Below are 20,934 nucleotides of genomic sequence, written 5' to 3' on the forward strand. Positions count from 1 at the left end.
GGGGGGGGGGGGGGGGGGGGTAGATCATGAATATGTATAGGTGTCTCTGGAATATGTAGTGGTTTAATTGTATAAATACTGGACAAACGGCCACGATGGGCATGCACGTTTGTGGTGGAGTGATCCCCCGTGCATCTGCGCCCAATAAACATACCTACTTTATAACCTTTCAGGTTGTAAAGTTTTTTTTCCGCACGTCAAAATGGGGTTTAATTGTTTTAAAGCTGAGATAAATATTTGTCACGTTTTGTCCTAGGTGGTTCTGAGCATCTCAGATATTCTTTTCTGCCTTGGTTTTGAGTTTCTGCCAGGTGTATCTGAAGAAAAATCAGACATATACATGCAGACACATAACAACGGCATTTGTTAAGATTAAAGATGAAGATTTAAAAAAACGCTCAATAATATTTTAACATGTTGAAGAGGTAACAGATGAAGGAGTTGTTCTTTGAAACAAGAACAACAGCTTTAACACCTCTAAGCACTCACCGGGAACTGGATGTTTCCATAAATCTATTTTGCTTGGGTGCTGGCAAACAAACCTGTATTTTCTGCCAGACCTGACTCATGGGCGAGTGTCACCTGCTCCTCAGGCTGCCTGGACCAGCACATCCAGGACGTCGGTGGGGACACCGTGATGCTGCTGTAACAGGGTCTCGTGTTTCTCTTTCTCACCACAGCGTGCGCAGCGAAACTGCTGGTGACACATGTGCGGCCCTGGCTGTACGAGGGCAGCTCAGCCACGTCATAATCAACGCAATAAAGCTGAACAGACTTCGTCCGTGCCAACAGGGGAACTTAGCTTGGAGACCCGTGGGTGGAAACCGTGGCGCCAGGACGGCCCTCGGTCCCATCTCCCACCTCTGAGCACTGGAGCTGCCTTTCCTGGGAGCTCGCCCAGGAATGACAGACTTGTCCCACGGCGCTGAGGTGTGTGAAGAGGTTTGTAGATCCAGCTCACCTCCTTTCCTAGGCCAAATCAAGCGGGTTTTTCCCCTAAATTTTCGGCCCAAGGGAAGGCAGCGCCCCGCCCGCCTCCCCCATGGCCCGGCCCGAGGAGGGCGGAGCAGGAGGGGGCCGCGGTGCGCGCTGGGGCTTGTAGTGCTGCGGGGCGGGGCGGCCGCCGGGGAGCGGCGGGGCTGCGCTGCGCCGCGCCGCGCTGCGGCTCCGAGCCCCGCGTAGGTACCGAGGGGTTCGGCGGGAGCGCCGGGGCCTCGGGGGGCTGTGTGCCGGGCAGGGCCCCGCGGGGGGACGGCGGCGGCGGCGGCGGCGGCGGCGGTGGTGGTGGTGGGCGCGCTGCCGCCGGGCGGGGAGGGCCGCAGGGCCCAGGCCTGGCCTCGCCGGTACCACCTGCACCCCGGAGGCGGGGGTGGGGCGGGGGTGGTGCAGGGCAGCTGAGGGGGGAGGCGAGGCCAGGCCAGGCCAGGCCAGGCCAGGCCAGGCCAGGCCAGGCGAGGCGAGGCTGCCGCCCGGGCCCGGCGGCAGGGTACCTACCGGGCGGCCTGGGGAGGGCTCGGGGCGGCCGGCAGGCAGAAAGGAGCCGGAGGGGTGTGCGGGGGTAACAAAAGCGTTGGCAGGTGGTGCCTGGCTCTGTGTTTTTACTGCGGTACCGATGGGCAGTGTGGGATACGTAGGGTCTTTTAAGGAAACGAGGCTGTAATGTATTTTTTGGTGGAACTATTGGCGCCTGTTCATACAGCGGTGCATCGAGGAAGAGGCTCACGGGAGCGAGACACAATTTCCTCTCAGCCCCCTGAATATAAAGGCTGGTCTTGCTTTAATAACAGCTTAGGGTTTTTTTCATTTAAAAAAAAATAATTGGCTGCAGGGTTTTTGTTTTGGTTTGGTTTTTACAGTTGATAGGATCTGTCTGATAGTCATGGGAGACCTTAAAGGTTTACTCTTTGATGGGAGTTAAGATTATCGTAGCATGTGTAGTTTTGTCAGCTCTGGTTTTCTCAATGCTTGCTTGCTTCTCACGCTACCTGTGATCATATTTGTTTGCTCGCCTATGCAGATTCTATTTTTACATGGGGGAAAAAAAGAACAGCTTTGCAGCTTTTGTTAATAATAGGAAAAAGAGCAACTTAACTGAGTTTTCTAATGTGTAATTTGTTTCCCAAAATGCAGTGATACAGAATTAGTTGTGATGTTGTTTTCCTTTCGTGGTCTTGGAAGTATATGGAACAGTAGTGTTATTGTTCTCTGCAGCTTAGTTAACATGAAGATGGAGGACTATGAAATATTCTATAAGAAGCATCTTTCCAGAATCCAAGAAGAGACAATAAAAAGAGAAACCTCTTTTACTGTTCAGCACAAAAACATCTCCTTCATTCAGTTCCATGGAGTTCCTGTGCTTTCCCCTCTGGTAAGGCTTTTTTTTTTTTTTTTTTTTTTTTCCTTTTCTTGCCTGGTGTACTAACTGTATTATATGGACTAGCTTTGATGTCCACATGTAGTGATTCTACTGAAGGTACAGCTCTGTGTGAGGTAATATCCGGCTTGCTGCTTAGTGTATTCTAAGCATTCCTAGCCTTAATTTTACAAAGTAAAGTAAAATGTACTATTTTCCACATTGATTGCATTTGCTTTAATTTCTTGAAATTCATTATTTTCACGAGGGGAGTAAAAATAGATGAATATTATTGCTGGGCTTAACTTCATGTAAAATCATATTGACATTCCAAATATTGAACATGTGAGTTGGTTTAAAGTGTCAAAAAAAAGTGCAAATGGGAAATACTGAGATAGTTAAAAAGCTTTTAAGTAAATTTCTTTTGCATATTTGTTTGCAGCTTCTCTAATGTAATTCACAGGATCATCAATTGTGTTAAGTCATTCTATGCTTGATGCAAACAGAGCCGAGCAGGAGACTGTTGGTAGTTTGTGCAATAATGCAGCTGACTTCCTTGTTTCAGAGATGGGAAGTATGAATGGAGAGACTCTTTAACAATAATGTCCGAAAATCATGATACAGATGTACATTGGAGAGTAAATGATGTATTGTAATGTTTTTCACTTTAAAATGGTTGGATATTTTAAGATTTCATAGAAGAAATGCATAATTTGACTTGAGACAATTTAATTTTGTAGAACTTTGTGAAACCAATTTTTGTAGTAGTTTTGTAAATCTAGTTTTGACTTTTATCCAGCCTACATATTCTAAAGTAGTAACTGGAAGATTTCCAGTTTCTGATTGTTGAAAAGATCAGTAAGACTGATTGCATACATTTCTGTCCTGTTGTGAAATTCACCTCAGGTTCAAGAGGGCAAGTGCGAGCTAGTCCTTCTTAGAGCTTAGTAGTTTAAGTGTGGGCAGGAAGATCGGTCACAGAGGGCTCTACAGGGTGCCCGAACCTCACATCTCCACAGAGGACTGGGAAAGACTTGTCCTGCAGTCAGAGTCTGGTGTCATTTGAAGTTGGTACTTTAGCATGTAGTGTTCATGTGTTTTTTTCATAAATTACCTTTTAAATTCATGTTCGTTTGCATGTGTGCCAAGAAGGCATTTTGTGCATCTTCCATTAAAAAAAAAGTGTAATTGGTTAAAAAGAAGCTGGCATTTAAAACATGCACAAAGCCTCAACTTAGGTGATTGTTGTCCTTCTATGGTTTTGTTCTGTTGTTTTTCTTATTTATTTCTGTACTTCTGTATTGAACTTTGCATTTAGCAATATAAACCATGTTTCTTACACTCTATTTTGCAGCTTAGCCTTGAAAAGAAAAAGGAAATACAGCAATATAAACAGAAAGCACTGGACCTAGAGACCTGGAGACAGAACCCCCGGAAAAGAGCTTTATTGAATCGTGTACAGGAGATTCTAGAAAATGTTCAGGTAGTGTTAGTCCAAAGCCTTCTTACAGCTTTACAGAAAACTTCTGCATATGGACATTTTGAAAAAGTGCTGGGGTTTAAGTGTTCAATATAAAAATGAAATTAATAGCAGTTAACTCTCCAGAACCACTGTTAGCTAGCATTTTGTGCTATGTGACCTGATAATTGATTATTTAGTGATAACGTCTATGTTCATTGTAATGCATGGAGCTTGTTTTGGTATATGCGAAAGACAGACCACATCAGATGACTGACTGCTGCTTTTGTAACTGTGTTTGAAACAACTAGATTGTACAAACAAATGAACAAAACCCCCAGTGTTAGAGCAACTGGCTTGCTTTATTTGCAAGCTTATAGTTTAATCAGAAAATAATCTGTCTTCAACCCTACAATTACAGAATTAAAATCACCTTCGCAACAACTTGTAATTCTGTTGTGTGCTTTATGATTTAACTGCAACTGTTTTGTTTTCTTTGCTGCTTCAATGGTGAATTTAGTAGAGGTTTAAATCGAAAAGAATATTAAATACATCTAATCAAGCAGTCTTTGAAACAGTTGTAATAGTGTCTTTAAATTAGCCTGTTGCTTAAACAAGCACAGTTAACGCTGAATTTGTTGAGTTACTAAGGTGGTAAACAAAACCTGTGAGTTTGCATTGTTTACTGGTGTGTACATGGCAACAGTCATCTGGCTTGGGATTTGAAGAGCAGACCAGGAACATATGTTCAATACAAAAATCAGCTTTTTTATTTCCAGAGGTGTCCTTGTCATAATTGAGTTGCAACACATAGGATAACCTATAGTGTGAAAATCCTTTTAAACAAATGCTGGCTAGAAGTAGCATTTAATTCTCACATAAATAAATTTAGTTTTCTGAGTATTTGACAGGTGAAAACTCATATTTAATTGTCTCTGGATTAGTAGAGAAATGGACACATTATTTTATAGTTCCACTATTTTTATTGGGAATTTTCTTGGTTTGTTCTCAGTCATCTATCGGTTAGTCTATATTTCATATGAAAAATTTTCAGTTATATTTATTATTTAGTATAAACATGTTTTCATATTTTAAGAGGAATCTTGCAAGATAATTTGAAGCCATAAAATTATTTGAGTATATCCAAATTACCCTATGAAGAAAAGAGCATCTTTGCATTCAGATACTTGGTATCAGTAAAAATGCTGAGTGGGCCACTATTCAAATCTGTATTTTATTTCCGATAACCTCTTTCTTGTTGCAAAGAGCTCTGTAAGTAATTTGAGGAAATTGGTTACGGTGGAACTGAAAATTTTTATTGGATTTAAGGTGGTAGCATTCTGTTTTTTGAATTCAAGTGAAGCTTGCAGGAATCTGAGGAGATTTCATTGAAAGTACGTGGGTTTTTTTCGATTTGTATTTGCAGGTCAGGAAAGGACTTAGCGTGAGTGACGCAAATGCACGGGAGGCTGAGAATACTTGCCCTGATTCAGATTCTAAAGCTTCGACTGACTGTACAGCTCCATCAGATGTCAATTTGGCATGTTCTCCTGAAAGGTTTGGTCCCACAGAGCGTGAACAGACACCAGAACTTGCACCATCAGATACTACTGGGCAGGTGACATCAAATGTGACGGAAGTAGTTAAAGCAGCAGCAGAAGTTGGTTTTTCAAAGCAAGGTGAGAGTGACTTTTCAAAAGACGTACCTTGTCCAAGGGCTGCGTCTCCTGACAATGTGCATAAGCCTGTGTCACATGCTTTGCAAAAGCAAGAGGGGCTGGGCGTGCCGCCGTCGGATGAGGAAGTCCAGGATCCATACATAATGAGTCTCCAGAACCTGATAAAGAAATCTAGGGAGTATATAGAGAAAGAGCAAACCAAGCGCAGCTCAAAAAGTAGTTCAAAGAGAAGTATGAGTGAAAGTCATTCAGATAAAGAAAATGATGGTGTTAAAACAACTGATTCTGTGAAAGAAAGAGCAAAGCTTACAGGCAGAAGTTGCACCACTCTGACACTTGATAAACCCAGTCTTAATAAATCAAATACCCTTCTCCAAGGTGCCTCTACTCATACAACTAACACAAGTATGTCAGCTTTATCCAGTTTTTCTAAAGTGGACATACCCACGAGAGTTGGAACACCCCCATTGATGGATTCAGATTCGGATGAAGAATTTAAAAAGACTTCTGGGTTTGATCGTGACAGCAGCATTGTCAGAAGCCTCACAGGCTCTTACACCAAATTGCCAAGCCCTGAGCCAAGCATGAGCCCTAAAATGCACCGCAGGCGCCCAAGACCTTTATCTATGGGACACATCGTTATAAATAACCCTGTGAATGCTTACGAGTTAAGTCCTAAAGGCAAGGGTAGAGCGATGGATTTAATCATGCAAGATATTGCTGATAAAAATAATGTGTCTGAATCGGTGCCAAAGTTCATGGTGGACTTCACTATGGTTTGCCCTAGCAGAGTTCCTGGTGTCCACAGGAATTCTTCTGGCCCTTGCGATGGGTTGGGGGTTGGCAAACCGAATCGCCATTCCTTTGGGCACTTGGAAAGTAAAGGAATGTTGTCAGCTACAGTGGAAGGACAGGTACTGGTAGACAGCAGAGGACCGTATAAAGTAGAGACTAGTACTAGTGTTGTGGCTCCAAAACTGAATGAGCCATTTGCCATCGGTCAGTCTACAGTAACACAGAAGCTCGTAGCTGTCAATGAAGCCAAACCATCTGGCTTGCTAGAAAATACGAAATGTAATTCTCCAGTAGAACTCAATAAATCTTACGATGTAGAAAACCCATCCCCACTGCTAATGCAGAGCAAGAATATGCGACAGCAGATGGACACTCCGAGTGTTTCCCCAGCAAATGAGCAGTTTCTAGAAAACAGTTTTGAAAAGGTAAAACGTAGACTTGAGTTGGACACTGACAACTGCCAGAAAGAAAACAGTCCCTGCATCCTAACAGTTGGAATGGAAGAACAAGAGAAGCAGTGGTTGCAAGAACAGAAGTATCCTGTGGGATCAGTTTACGTTACCAAGAATGCAGCCCCTGATGATACAGCTAAAGGTAAAAATTTCCTGTAGTTAAGGGGTTTTTTTAAACTTACTTCTCAGTTTATAATTCTTTTAGAAAAAACCCAATGATCATTAGTCATTGGTGTTTCAAAGTGTATATATATCTAAAAGGCTAAAATTTTATTGAGTAAATTAACTTTTTTCGGTAACCTCATTATTTTCTGATTTTTAATTAATGACAAATTCTGAAATTCAGCTTGCTACTTGAGCCATTTTTAACTGCTGCAGAATGCAGAAATTGCTGTCTTACTCCTGACTCCAAGTCACTCCTCTTTCAACAGTTGTTTGAAAGAAATACTGAATTAAACAATTTATGAGGAAACATCAACTAAAACATTGTGTATCAGTTTTGTGAATTCAGCGTTTATTCTCCAGGGTGTCATTTGACAGCACAAATATTAATTTCCCACTTGAATGTAGAAATTTGAATTTTGTTTTACTAAGAAAATTACGTCTTGCTCCATGAGGTCTAAAGAAGACTACTAAAAGAAAAGATAGCCTGTGCAAATTAAAAGAAAATACCTTTTAACCAGTTGCAAATCACTGTGTTGGTGTTTTCTTCACATTCAAGACTGTTACATCTGTGTGTGCTTCTGCCAAATCAAGCCGAAGTGGCATAAATCATTTTAATTCACTCAAGCGCGTGTAGGTATACTATTAGTAGAGCTGGATTTTTTGTGTCCTTATTTTAATAAAGCCTGAGTTGGTGTTACTGCTGTGTCATTCACGTGCTTATTCCACAAATATGAATGTGCAGGTGTTTTGAAGGATTGTAGTACCTGATGAGGTTCTTTGCAATACATAATGGAAACCTGATATCGAAGATATGTTGTACTTTTTACTGATGATGCCAATTAATCCTGTTAAAAGCAGATGTGGCAAAGGTCATATAGCAATTATTTAATACTTGATTCTTTGTAATGTATCTTATCAGAAGATATTTTAAAAACTAAAATGTTGGCCTTTGAAGAAATGAGGAAGAGACTGGAAGAACAACATGCACAACAACTGTCGATTCTGATAGCTGAACAAGAGAGAGAACAGGAGAAATTGCAGAAGGTAAGATAAAAAGAGGAAAAATTCTAAGCAGAGGGCATGTGTATTGTATTGCAGTTTGTCAGGAAGCAGTTAGTTTTAAAATGTGTATTCTCTTGCTTTGCAGAGTTAGAAAGATAGTCTCATAGGTGATTCTTTCTTTTGTAGGAACTGGAAGAGCAGGAGAGAAAGTTGAAAGGAAAGAAGGTTGCTACAACGGAAATAGAAATTTCCAAAGTGAATATTAACAGTAGGATGGAGTTGGAGTGGAGGAAAAAGAGTGAAAGTGGCTTGCTGGAAAGTGTGCAGTCTCAGCTGGAGACAGTCCATAATGCAAACTCCACCAGCATTGGTAAAAGTGAGAGGGTAGAACATAGACTAAATGTTGTGCTATATTTTGCTCTTCAGTGCTTGACTGGATCAGCTGCCCCACTGCAGTGATAAATGCAGTGTACCTGTCCTAGGGCAATTGTTGGTCAGGATATGTGACAGCAGCTGCCTTTGGCTGTTGGCAGCATATGTAGAATAAATTCTGTGTTGCATCTTTGTCTAGCTGGCACTTGGCACAGCTTCAGCTATCCTTGTACTGTTCCATGTATTGCCTTTGTTATATAATTGCTACAGGGTATATTCGAGGAAAACAAGCTAAGAGTAAACTCATTTGATCAAGGATGAGGATGAGGATTTGCATCACGTCACAGAAGGTTCATCCTCATGCCACCTAGCTGCAGAGCAGTGGGCTAGGTGTTCTCGTTTGTGCAGGAGGATTAGAGGGGCCAAAGGGTCTTGACTGCAAGGAAGTGCAGCTGTAGCTGGTGGGACTCCTCTCGCCTGTTCCAGAGTGTTATGAAATGTTTTGCTTTGTCTTCTGTTTAGCAAATTTTGCTAGGAAGTGAATCAGAAATATTCAAATTGCTTCTTGCCTATAATTGACTTCATAAACAAAGCTTCTACTTCTGAGCTGAGTGTGTACGCATACATAGTCATCACTTCATGGACAAAAGTGTGTGTTGAACTCTACATTCTGCTTTGCACGCAGGTTTTGCTCATACTGCAACACCTAACACCTTTGCTTCAACCAGTGAAACTTCGTTCTTTCTCTGGGGACCATCAGGTAGTGGAGTTATAAAAACCTCAGTATCTAGGCCAAGTAACAGGATCAAAACTAGGTGGACTCAGGTAAGGAAAAAAATATAGCTTAAAAAAACCCTCTAGTTTTTGTAAGATGCTGGTAACTTTGTAACAGCTGGGCAGTAGTAGATCTTACAGAACAGTTTAGTATCCCTTCCTGTGTCAACCTCGATTACATGAGAGGACTGCGTGGGATATTCTTCTCCTTGTTCATATATGCAAAATAACCATATAATAATATATTGCTTCTGCTAAATTAATATTATGGTGGGTACTTCTGGCCTAGCCAAAACTATCAACAGCTTGTTTCTTACTTGAAAACTTACTTCATATGGTTTGTGAATTTTCTCAAATAATGTCATTCTTGCATTTTTTCATCGAATGTTTAGAAAATGCTTCTTTTCTTTTAAGGTTTTCAGTCCAGAGATACAAATGAAGTTCGATAAGATCACTGCTGTGGCAAAGGGGTTTCTCACTCGTAGACTCCTGCAGACAGAAAAACTGAAACATCTTAAGCAAACTGTAAAAGTAAGATCAGCGTTTTTATATTATGCAGCTTATCCTCCTGTTTCTGTGTGTTCCTGTCTTCAGCTGCCAGATGAAATCATGCATTTTCTGCTTTCAGTGGGATTTGGGAATGTCTGTCATGTGAACATGTTTGAGTGTTGCATTGCTTAGTGTCATGCAGTCAAACAAAGAATACGTCCTACACGAACAGTTTGTAATGATTGCTTTGTTGTGAAGGATTATGCTTGCTGCTTAATCTTATTTTCCCATCTTTCCCAGGATACTATGGAGTTCATAAAAAATTTTCAATCTGAAGCCCCATTAAAAAGAGGAAGTGTTTCAGCACAAGATGCATCCCTTCATGAAAGAGTAATGGCTCAGGTGACACAGTTTAAACCTTTTTTTTTTCCCTTTCCCTAGATACTCTGCTTTTATAGTATAAATACCTAAAACCTTCACAGGGACTTTGTTTAAAGTAAAAAGTTCAAACTATGGCTGTGAAGAGAAGATTCCATTTTTGTGCTGACTCATCAAGAGATTTCAAAATTATCTTCAAGTGTTTTGTTTAGATTGAAAGCGAGAAGAGCTTGATGATCAAAACCATGGGAATGTTTTACTGAATATTTTACTAAAATTTTTGTTATTCTTTCCAGCTGCGGGCTGCTCTGTATGACATCCATGACATCTTTTTCACAATGGAGGCATCGGAAAGAATGAATATTCTGCGTCATGATCGTGAAGTTCGTAAAGAGAAGATGCTCAGGCAAATGGTGCGTTGTATTCAAGAGAACCTAAACTGTTTTAAGACTTTAAGTACTGAATCATTTTGCTTTTAAGAGGTTCTTCCTCACCCAGTAAAAAGTTTTTAAAATCTAAATTGTTGTTTAATTATGCTTCTGTAGGTAACCTTCTTCAAATAAAAAAAAAAAGTCGGTGCAGTAGGAGGTTGTTATGTTGAAACTTTTGATGTGTAGATATATAAAAATTAGAATGAAAAATGTGAAAATAATAACACAAAGGTATATAACAAGAATTTGTTATGGCACACAAGCCTTTTTAATCTTGTAATATAAGGAAGATCCTTTAATTTTAAAAAAGAAAAAAACCTCGAATTTAGCCTGAATGTGAACTTAGTACTGAAAACACTGTTGGTTTTGTTGTTTTGGATTTTTTTTTTTTAAATTTTCTCTCTTTAAGTAGCAGCAGGTCAGATGGGGTTAAGCTCAGTAAGAGCAGCAAGTACTGTTATTGTTGATTATTTTGCTTTTTTAGGATAAAGTAAAGAGCCCAAGAGACAGAGCGACGCTTTCAACAGCGACACAGAAATCTCTGGACAGGAAAAAGTACATGAAGTATGTGCAGTTCTCCCTTCGTGGTGGTGGGGGGCGGGGTGCAAGAGGAGGAGTAGGAGGCACTGGAAATTGTGAAAAAAAGCTTTTGGAGTAACAAGTTTCTTTGCAAACATGTACTGTCTCTCCTAGGAAGAGTGAATAAACTGCCTTCGGGTGTGTGGTGTCTTACCAGTAGTAGTTTGCTTTTACTTCTGAGAGACTTCTTGTTTGTGTGGGAGAAAAATGTTTGTTCTAGGTTCTGCATTTATGCTATATTCCAGTGATGAGCACTTAGTTTATGGCTGATTTTGTAAATTGTAAAAAGTGTTCCAGGTTATTTTATCAGTCTTTCTAAAGTGCCTAGCAATAACAATACTTGATAGAGTATCTCTGGCAAAGTTTTTTGGGGGAATAGTAGCAGGTATTATCCTGCAGTACAGTGAACTTAGCAGTTGTTACACTTGCTCCTGAGTGAAAAGTGTTAACCTGTAGCGCTGCTTTGGCAGTATTACGTGTAGGTTTAGATACTGTTGTAGATTTTATCTTACTTTAAGACCTAGATGATGATTTTATAGTTTAAACATATTTCAATACTTTTGTTTCTCTAGGGCTTCAGAAATGGGAATGCCAAGTAAAAAAATAATAATAAAACAAAAAACTCCTGAAAGCCGGTGAGTGAAGATTACTTGTATTAGGATGCCTTTAAAGAACTGTCTTAATGATAGCTTATTTGATCTGCATTGCTGGTTTGCTATCAGTCAGCTCAATTCTTGCCACTATTATGACAGGCAGTAATGAAATCTGATTTAGCACGGCCTGAGAAAAGGGTTTATTAGCTCATTAGAAGTTAGAAAAGATTTATGTCCTTCAGAGTCAGTTCTGAAATTTTATCTTCAGCAAATATTTATTTATGACTTTAAATCTCTGGGCTCAGGTTCAAGGCTTTTCTCTGAGATACATTGTTAGTATCTGTTAAGCTTCAGTTTGACGCTACCACTTTTCTTGGTACCCTTTACTTTGCAATGTAATCACTGATATGCTTATCTTTAGAAAGCTGTCAGAAAGGAAGTGGGTTTCTGTGTGAGGAAAGGTTCTTGCTTCTAGATGGTGTGATTGCTTGGATCGCAGAAATTCCAGTGTTCAGTACCTGCTGTTCAGGAAGACAGCAGCCCTTCTCTTATGAGGCCTGTCTGCACCTTTTTCTGGTATACAAGTCAGATACTTGGCATCCCTTAAAACCAACTTTTATCCCATGCTTACCCAAAAGCTTTGAGGATGTGCTGTCTACTAATACAGTTTAATCTTCGATGACTAGTTTTTCTTGTATGTTCTTATCAAGGACTGGAACCCAAGGCACTGCTGAGGGAGTTTTGTCTGTGCTTTTTTCTTTCTTTGTTTTAAATAGCAGAAGTAGGAATTTTAACTCCCGCCACTTTTGCCTACATGTTATGTGCATTACAGAACCTGTTAGCCTTTCTAAAATTTGTTATGTGAAACATGATGCATAATTCAGTGTTCCTTATGAGAATTTTTTTTTTTAAAGAAGGGAAAAAGCACTAATAAATGTTTGTGTTTTAACAGTGTACTTCAACCAAATCAAGGACAGAATGCCCCAGTTCACAGACTGCTTTGCAGACAAGGGTAAGGGCATGGCATGTTTGTAGCATAAAGATGAAAGTAAATGCAAAGTGCAACAGCACAGTGATTTCTGAATAATATTTACACATTCTGGTGCAATTGTTGTTCAAAGTAAAAATAATTACTTCTCACAGTTTTTTGAGAATGATGAAGCTTTGTTTTTCCTTATACTGCGAGAAGATAGTGTTCTCATCCTCTTGTGTGTTGTCTCCATTTACACTGTGTTCCAGCATTTCTATTTGTAACATTCATTCCATGAAGCTTTGCTTCCACTTAATGAAATATGTATATTTTTATATGTAGACTGTAATGCCACAGTATATGAACTGACTCAGTTACTTGAATAGAGTTTAAAAAATCTGTTCATGGACAGACCTTCTCGTATTTAATACATCTATGTAAGCCGTAATAATGTCAATAGGAATTGTACACATACTCAGGAGGAGGCTCTGTGGGACACTGTAAAAATGCTTTCATGCCAAACACAGTTTGATAGTGTCTTTATGTTTGTGGATACAACCTTTCAACTTTGTTGCGAGTGACTTGTTAACTCTTTTATATTTAATTAGAACCCCTAAGACCTCAGTGAAGGGGGTTGAGCAAAATAGAAAGAAGGCCTCAGAGAGCAGAGTGTCTAACAAGGCTGTTTCAGGTGTGTAGAAAATTGGTGCTTGGATCTTATAGTAAATAAGTTGCTAGTATCTAGAAAAAAGTAAATTGACGATATATTGTTTTCCTTTTCTTGTGCACCTGCTTTGCTATGTCTTAAATCTAACCTACCTCTAAACAAACACGTGCTGGTAAAACCATCCACTTTCAAATTCTATAAACACGGTATATAGAATGTACTGCACAGCTCATTTGCTTTCACTCGCCAGATGCCCAGTCATAAAAAAGTTTGCCAGATATAGTCACTGTAACTGAGAAGCTAACAGTAGTCAAAGTGGTGTCCCACAAGCAGGGTCCGGTACCCGGTGTGCAAAACACCAATGTACACACAGAGTCAAGGTATTTTATTTCATTGATGTGCATCAGTGGGTGTCTGTCTCAAGACAGCACACCCGGCCTCAGAGTTTCCCATAATTACACACTTAACTAATACATATTCATCATTATTCCCTTCGATGTTTGGTTCTTCTTCCTTGCTTCTGATGCAAATTAGTGTGCAGACTGTCATCTTCTTTTGTTGTCCTTTTTGAGCAGGTGGTATCGTTTGAGTAGGTGGTCAGTGAGTTGGTGGTTGCGATCTCCCCTTGCTGGAATTACTTCTTGCCTACTTCTCTAATCTTGTCAGTCCCAAGCAGTTCTTCATGGTTTGCTGGCCAAACCACAATCCATCACCCTTTCTGACAGAGCGACATTGTCTAGTAGCTAGTTCCTAAATCTAGTCTTAAATCATGCCTAGTTACTGTTTCACCAAAATTGGATCAAGACAATACAAAAGACTCTTAGCAGCTTCCCGGTTGCTTCAATCACTTTTTAATATCAATGACAACAAAAGTAGACTTGGATTAGAATCTTGATGTTTGATTCTTAGTTCTGTACACACATGTAACTTGTCTTCAACAGGAAGCCTACTGAAAGGATAGGAAGGACAGTTTCATTCTTATTAGTGGGTGTTCAGTCATCACACAGCCCTAGAATTGTATATATTACTGTAGAATCTTACAGAATGTTTGAGTCTTAGTGACTTAATTTTAGAAGTGGAGTGTTCCTGTACTTACATACACAGATTACCAATTAGAGAAGCTTGATAGTAGTGCCATATGTCTCAGTTTTCAGCCTGTTCAGGCACAAAGGAAATAAAACAGTATGAAACATCTTACACAATTTCTGTTTTTTTAAATCAGATTTTAAATTTCTTAAGTGACAAACTTTAATTTATCTAAAGGTAAAGTGATTTATAGGTTTTAAAACTGTTTAAGATCTTAATTACACTTTGTTCTCAAAGGAGAGTTTCACAAGTCAAGTATAAAAATCGGGAATTTTTGGGCTCAATAAGGCAAATTTATAATGTAGTAGGTTTTCAACTTTTCCATAATGATCTGAATTATCTTTATGTATGGAGTATCAAACCTTTCTTATAAGGGAAGTTCTTATTTATTACTGCCCTGGAGCAATGCTGTCAGGGAGTATCTGCGAGTTTAGTGCAGTGTGTACATTCTTTAAATGTGATGTTTTCCCAGAGTGTTCGGCCTTTTCATAGTACTTTGTGAAGGCAAGAGGAGCAGCCGTAGGAGGATGTATAGTAAGAATCTGTGCATACACATCTGTAGCAGTTCAGTGTGAAGAGGGGGGAGAAAAAAAAGGAGGGGAAAATAAAAAAGCAAACTATGAGATTGCAACCAAGGTTTCTTTCTTTATTTTTTTCTGTTGCCAGTTCTCTTGGCAGTGCTGTCACCGCTAAAGTGGAGCAAGGCAGATGTTAGTTGCACTCAGTGCCACTACAGAAAAGTTAGTGAAGGTAGTAAGTAATCTCTGAAATATAAAGAAGAAAATAAAGTAAGCAATATAATTTTAGCAACCAGAGGTAGCCATTAAGGCAAGTTTTCATCTGCAAGATTGCAAAATTGTGTCCAATATTAATTAGTAAATGAGAGTGCTGAAGAACAGGGACAAGAAAACAATCAAGACCTCTGCCAGTTATAGTATTACAGAGGTTGTAAAAGAGCAGGAGTGTAAGGGTGGTGGCAGAGTCAAGTTTAGCACAGATTTGAGATTTGGATGCCATCCCCAGTCCCATATTAGTGCCCAGCTCGTAATGATCTACGGTGTTTTTTACATTTGTGTCTGGTGTCAGGCATCGAGGTGAAGCATTCTTTCTCACTTTTCTGTGTTGGCAGTGTGTGCCGCTTTGCCAACTAAATCCCTGAGTTTCTCTTAGTCGTAATTGTCTAAGTCGTGACAGCTGATACTTGGCAATGAAAAGAATTCTTTGGGATATATCTCTAAATTTCTCTTTGCCTTTCCTTACTGCTCTTTGTTGTATATCTGGAAAGCTATTTAATACCTTCTGTAGTGGCCTGCTTGAAACTGAAAGCAGATGTGTCTAACCAATTGTATGCTGCCTAGTTCTGGTTGCACAACGTAACCTCATTTAGTGTTTGGACATCACTTGTGTTCGTGTGGCGTAATACCAGTACTTCAAAATGCTCCTTTATAAATAGGTTGGGCTGTACTAAATGAATGGAAGTGCCTTCTGAAATTATTAGATGGGGAACACTTGGCATGAAAGAAATAATCTGCATAATTTTGCAATAATGAAAAAACCTTAAGTTGAATACATTTAAATAGAAGATGGTTTTCTTTATATATATTTAAAATGTGAATAGTGAAAGGCTTGGCAGTATGTTGGGTAGGGTTTTTTTTGGGGTTTTTTTTTTTTTTTTTAGGTAGTAAAGTGTCTTTTTCAAGAGAAATCCTTGAAAGTTATCTGTAGTGAAGCAACAAGATCTGTCTGGGAAAGAAATTGTGCATGTCCAAAACCAGACACTTGTAGCAGTGGTCTAGGCAATACAGAGATTTATTTATATCTGCAACTATACCAGTCTGCTGTACTCCTAACCCATAATATTTTTATTTAATTTCTTGTCTTCACTCATCCCTGACTCCCAATTAAATTGTGTTATCAGAGGGGCAAAAGGGAAGGAGGGTTAGTAGAATACAGCTATTGTAAATACATTCAAATTAGACAGGAGACAAACCCTTGAAAGGAAACAATAATGTACTCATCCAACTTTTTTTTTTCATTCTTCTGATTGTTGTTTTAAATTCTATCTGCAGTGTGCTTTGTAGCTTTAGTACCGCTCCTATTGTCTTTTTCTGGCAAGAAGGCATTTCATATAGGAGTCAACTGATGATCCTAAATTTAGTTTTTGTTGTTTTTTACTCCCTTCAATCCAAAGTTCTATGCTGAAGAGAAAAGTAGAAACTAATACATCTGTAAAGAGTCTTTATTTGTTGATTTTTATTTTTTTAAATGAGTTTAGATAGGACTGAGATGTTCAGTCAGTAGCCTGCAAGCTGTGCCAGGCAGGGCATTTAATGTGGTCTGATTATGTTAGAGAGAAGGTGGTTGAGATCAGGCTGCTGCTACAGCTAGATGCATTCATCTCCTTTGTTTCTGCCCAGTCTAAATAAGTGTTGTGGAAAAGAAATACGGGGCATGAGGCACATAGAGAATTTGGGTGGCAGCAGCACTTGGCCAAGCGTGGCCTTTCCCACATGTCTGTCCAGGCTGAGCAGGGAGCAGATTGCCCGTGTGAGATGGTGTGTGCTGGGAAGTGTGCTGGCGTTCGGCCAGCGCTTCAGGAAGGCATCAAACTTGCTCTGTGTGAACAGCAGGTCAATCGTGTGTCGTAGGAAAGAGGCCTCATGTAGTTTCTCCCCTTGGCACTGGAAAAGGTTGGGTGATACTTGTGTTCAGAAGGACTGTAACTCTTTTTAACAGAAATTGGCTTCTTCAATTCCTTAGTCTAGATTGCTGGGGTTTTTTACACTTCCTATACTGTCCTATTCTGTATGTGAAATTTTTACATCACTTGGAGTGCACCTGAGGAGAGTTAAGACGTAGTGGTAAACCACTAACAAAGCATCATGCCTGTCAGCCTGGTTGTTTGTCCTACGAGATCACAGGTGAGCTGAAGCACACAGCACTGGAGAGCGTTGGGCCAGTGAGAATGCCTTTTTGTTTAGTGGGAAACAGTGTTCAGGTCTGAGGGATCCTGCTGTGGTAAGGTCTCTGTGGGCATTTCCAAAGCTGCTTTGCACTGTGCTGAATGTAGCCCTTGGATACCTGTGAGTAACCATTGCAACTCTGACGAAGAGTAGCTGAAGAGCCTCAAAAGAACTGGCACTTAAATTTGTCACATTCATGTAATTGCCTGGTAATTATTTATCTTCCATGGCTGCCTTCCATTTCCACTGCTCTGCACCATGTGGTATGATTTTCACTGCTTTGTGTAAATGTCTGCTCACATCGCTGGACACTCGATAACTGCCTGAACCTAATGAATGCTGAGTTCTGCCACTTTTTAGCAGCCTGCAGTGCTAAACCCTTATTACTGGAAGATACTTGTGCTATGCATAGTACAATATGGCTTTTTAAATATACATATATATATATGTCTATATTTGTTCCCTGTGGAGAGATTTCTTAATGTCTTAATTTCTTTTATTATTTTTATCCTTGAGCAGCTTTCCTTTTATAAGGGCTCTGCCTGATGACTTTACTCACGCTGCACTTTTAATTCTGGTTGTGTATATTGATATATGGAAACCTCTAACTGTTTCTTGGTTTATTAATGTGGCAGCTGGGGAAAAGGAAAGAATTATCTTAAATATTTGACTTGTATAATATTTTATTAATTGATAGTTTGTTTAAAAGTAGTACATAGTAAAACTGATCAGTCATTTGATCTCTGTCTTGGTGATGTGACAGACTTATTTTTTAAAAACTTGTGCGTTGTAGATGTTTTAGAGTAGCAGAAAAGAAGACTAAATAGTTGCTGAGGTAGGAAATACTATAAAATGTCATTACTTCAAAGCTTTAGGTAGTTTTTGTAAGGCATTTTGTGTGTAACGTTATGAAAACTGTCATTTTAGAAGTAGCCACTGAAGATACAATACTGCTTGTCCTAAACTTTTTCAGTTATTTTTGTTGGATGATTCTGTTATAAAAACCCCAGTACTATTAATTGTAAAATGGTAATATTTCTACTCCATGTTTAGGAGCATATGCAGGAAGAACCCAAAGAAAGAAGCCAAATGTTGTGACAATTTAAGAAGACAACACTCCCTGGGATAAAATGGCTGTTGTTTAGTGATGGCATTTGTAGCACTGATTCAAATATTGCATCTTCTATACCTATAAGTATATTTAGAAATGATAAACATACTTTGTTATTTCCAGACAATGACACATTAATACAATCATATTGAAGTAATAAAGGGCTGTGAAGCTGTAATACTTACCTGTGGAAAAATTGCATGTTAAAACTTATATATTCATATTACCGTGTACACATAAGACTAATAATCTTGTTTATTTAAAGACACCATGGGGCAACATTGAGTTAATTTGTGACTTTTTCACACTCTAATTCTTGTGTCTGACATATGCTTTTTGCATTACTTAAAATTGCAATTTCTGTGTATGATTGCCACCGTAAATAAGTTGTGTGTATATATTTTTAGTTTCATATCATAAAGCAGTTAAATAAGGAAAAAACCCAACCGAACAAAAAACTTAATTCAAACAAAACTGAGCTCTTGTGTCAGTGGATTTGTGAGCAGCCTTTTTGAATGTACTTTCTGTATGAATGAGATTACCTCAGTTTAAATACTAATGGCCTAAATATTTTGCATTTTTACTGAGTTGAACAGACATGGATCCAGATTAACTGCTGGGCGGACAGATGTACTTTTGATGACTATACCAAAATTGCACATTTATACATGTGGTAGAGCAAACCACGGTGCTGGAAGAGCCCTAGGATTTTTTTTTCTTTGCTGTCTACTGCATTTTCTTATGGAAGTGACTTTTGGGCAAGATGAAGAGAATTGTATGTTCTACAAAAATTTTGGAAGGCAAGATTTTAATTGTTTTACCATTTCAGACTTAGAGATGGTATCTTACGTTTCGTTGATGACCGTCACCATTTTTCTGAGCAGTTTCTCTTCTACTGTGATCTAACAGGCCCTTGTAGTGAAATAATGATTTCGGGGGGTGGGGGGTGGGGTGATGGTGGTACAAATCCCTACCAAATCCCAACAAACACACTGTAGTATTTATGAAAATCTAACATCAAAAGATCATGCTCGTATTTTACCTTGGTCTTCCTACTGATGGATGTTATCCTTCAACTTGAGGGGAAGAATTCTGTAACTTCTTTTCATGAATGTTGTTAACATTCAAAGTCCAAACAGAGAAAAGCTTGGCTGTGTAAGTCTTTGCAGCAATTGCTTTTTTGCTCTGTAACAGTAGTAGCAGAGAACTAACTACCAGAATGTGAAATGAGTTATATTTTGTTACTTTCCCAATATCAATGCAGTGCAACACCCTAACTTTGAAGGCTTTGTAACATGTTGACAAGGATATAAGAGAAAAAAGATTGACTGAAAATGTGGTTGTGTTAAATAGTCAGCATGAAAGAACATTAATGGTGGGATGAGGGTGATATTCATGGGCAGTGATGAGTGAATTGGCTTGCTTGTGGCACTAGTTGTGACTTTTACCTGCCACCAATTGAGTCCTCTGCAGCTAGTGACATTGTTCAAAACAAATGTTTTATACCATGCAGGAACTTACCCGAATTGTGTACTTGGAAAATGGCAAAAATTAAGTCTCAACACTTTGAAGAATGACACTGTTTGGTGGCTCTTTACCGTGGCGTTTATGTGAAAGCAGGGGGGGCTTCCCTAATGGTGTAAATTTTAGAGTTTACACCAGTGGAGGATCTGCCTCCTTCATGCAAATGCTATGGTTCTTTAAAATTTCACACGAAATACCGAAAATGCCAGAGGCAAGGTTCCTGCTCCCCCAGTAGGCATCAAAGTTTTGTTTTGGTTCCTAGCTTTCCTTAGGAATGGAAAACATCTCGAGAGGGGAAAAATTTACAGTGTCAAGAGTAACCTGTCACAGGTGACAAAATGTGCTGTTGATACATCAGTGCTGAAGATCGATGTTTTAAAGGATGTTTTATGTGTTGTATTTATGATTAGCATAGGCAATAAGTTCATGTGAAAGTAGGTTTAGTTTAAGTGTTCGTAAAACTGAATGCTTGCCTTCTGTTCAGGTTTCACCTCTTACTCTAAGCATGCTTCTGATGGTGGGATGAAACGTTGTAGCACAAGGGGGGTTTAAGTTTTGTGAGGCCTTTCTCTTGATAAGTGCCAGAATTTGGTTTTCTACTTGATGTTTTTTATTTATACATATTTAATTTTATCTCTTCATTTTGTGTGGAAGTGTGGTGTCATAAAAGTGTATTTATTTTTGTACTTTATTTCATCTTTGCCAGTCTTGCTTTTCACTTAAAACATACTGCACAATAAACTTTAAATCTTTAAAAAGAACTGTATTTCTCGTCTTTTTCTGGGTTGAAAAATCACTTCGTGTAAAATCATTGTGCAAGGCCTTTCCCCTCACATCTCACGGCGATTCGTACTCGTCAGGGCGGGTCTTTGGACCTCCCCAGGAACAGTCCGGCCGGGGGCGTTATCCCCGCGTAGTATTTTACCCGAGACTCCAAACAAAGCAGTTTCGGAGAGGAGCTCCCGCGGCGGCACCCGCCTGTCCCCGGGCCGCGGCCGCGCCGCCGCCGCCCGCCCTGGGGCGAGGGCTTCCCGCCGCGGGGCGGGGCGGGAAATGGCGGCGGAAGGCGCTGCCTGGCCGCGGCGTCATGTG

General features: G+C 39.6%; 1 protein-coding gene across 1 annotated transcript; it reads left to right on the forward strand.

The window, feature by feature from the left end:
* The first annotated feature begins 1,475 nt into the window (after positions 1–1,475).
* On the forward strand, positions 1,476–19,249 carry CCP110 (centriolar coiled-coil protein 110). Its single transcript, XM_009949179.2, has 15 exons — positions 1,476–1,486; positions 2,212–2,368; positions 3,708–3,836; positions 5,239–6,880; positions 7,823–7,947; positions 8,092–8,275; positions 8,963–9,102; positions 9,466–9,582; positions 9,841–9,942; positions 10,215–10,331; positions 10,834–10,913; positions 11,501–11,563; positions 12,474–12,533; positions 13,100–13,182; positions 18,261–19,249. The coding sequence occupies exons 2-15, from the start codon at positions 2,222–2,224 to the stop codon at positions 18,311–18,313; spliced, it is 3,042 nt and encodes a 1,013-aa protein (XP_009947481.1). The 5' UTR covers positions 1,476–1,486; positions 2,212–2,221; the 3' UTR covers positions 18,314–19,249.
* Positions 19,250–20,934: the final 1,685 nt, after the last annotated feature.

This window comes from Leptosomus discolor, chromosome 14 (genome assembly GCF_034619465.1).
Source record: "Leptosomus discolor isolate bLepDis1 chromosome 14, bLepDis1.hap2, whole genome shotgun sequence".
Taxonomy (NCBI): domain Eukaryota; kingdom Metazoa; phylum Chordata; class Aves; order Leptosomiformes; family Leptosomidae; genus Leptosomus; species Leptosomus discolor.

Bases quoted from the DNA above. Each gene is read 5' to 3' on its own strand.
- CCP110 (XM_009949179.2), top strand. From the start codon at position 2,222: ATGAAGATGGAGGACTATGAAATATTCTATAAGAAGCATCTTTCCAGA. The intron at 3,837-5,238 runs GTAGTGTTAGTC...TTGTATTTGCAG, and splicing joins AGATTCTAGAAAATGTTCAG to GTCAGGAAAGGACTTAGCGT. The intron at 12,534-13,099 runs GTAAGGGCATGG...ATATTTAATTAG, and splicing joins AGACTGCTTTGCAGACAAGG to AACCCCTAAGACCTCAGTGA.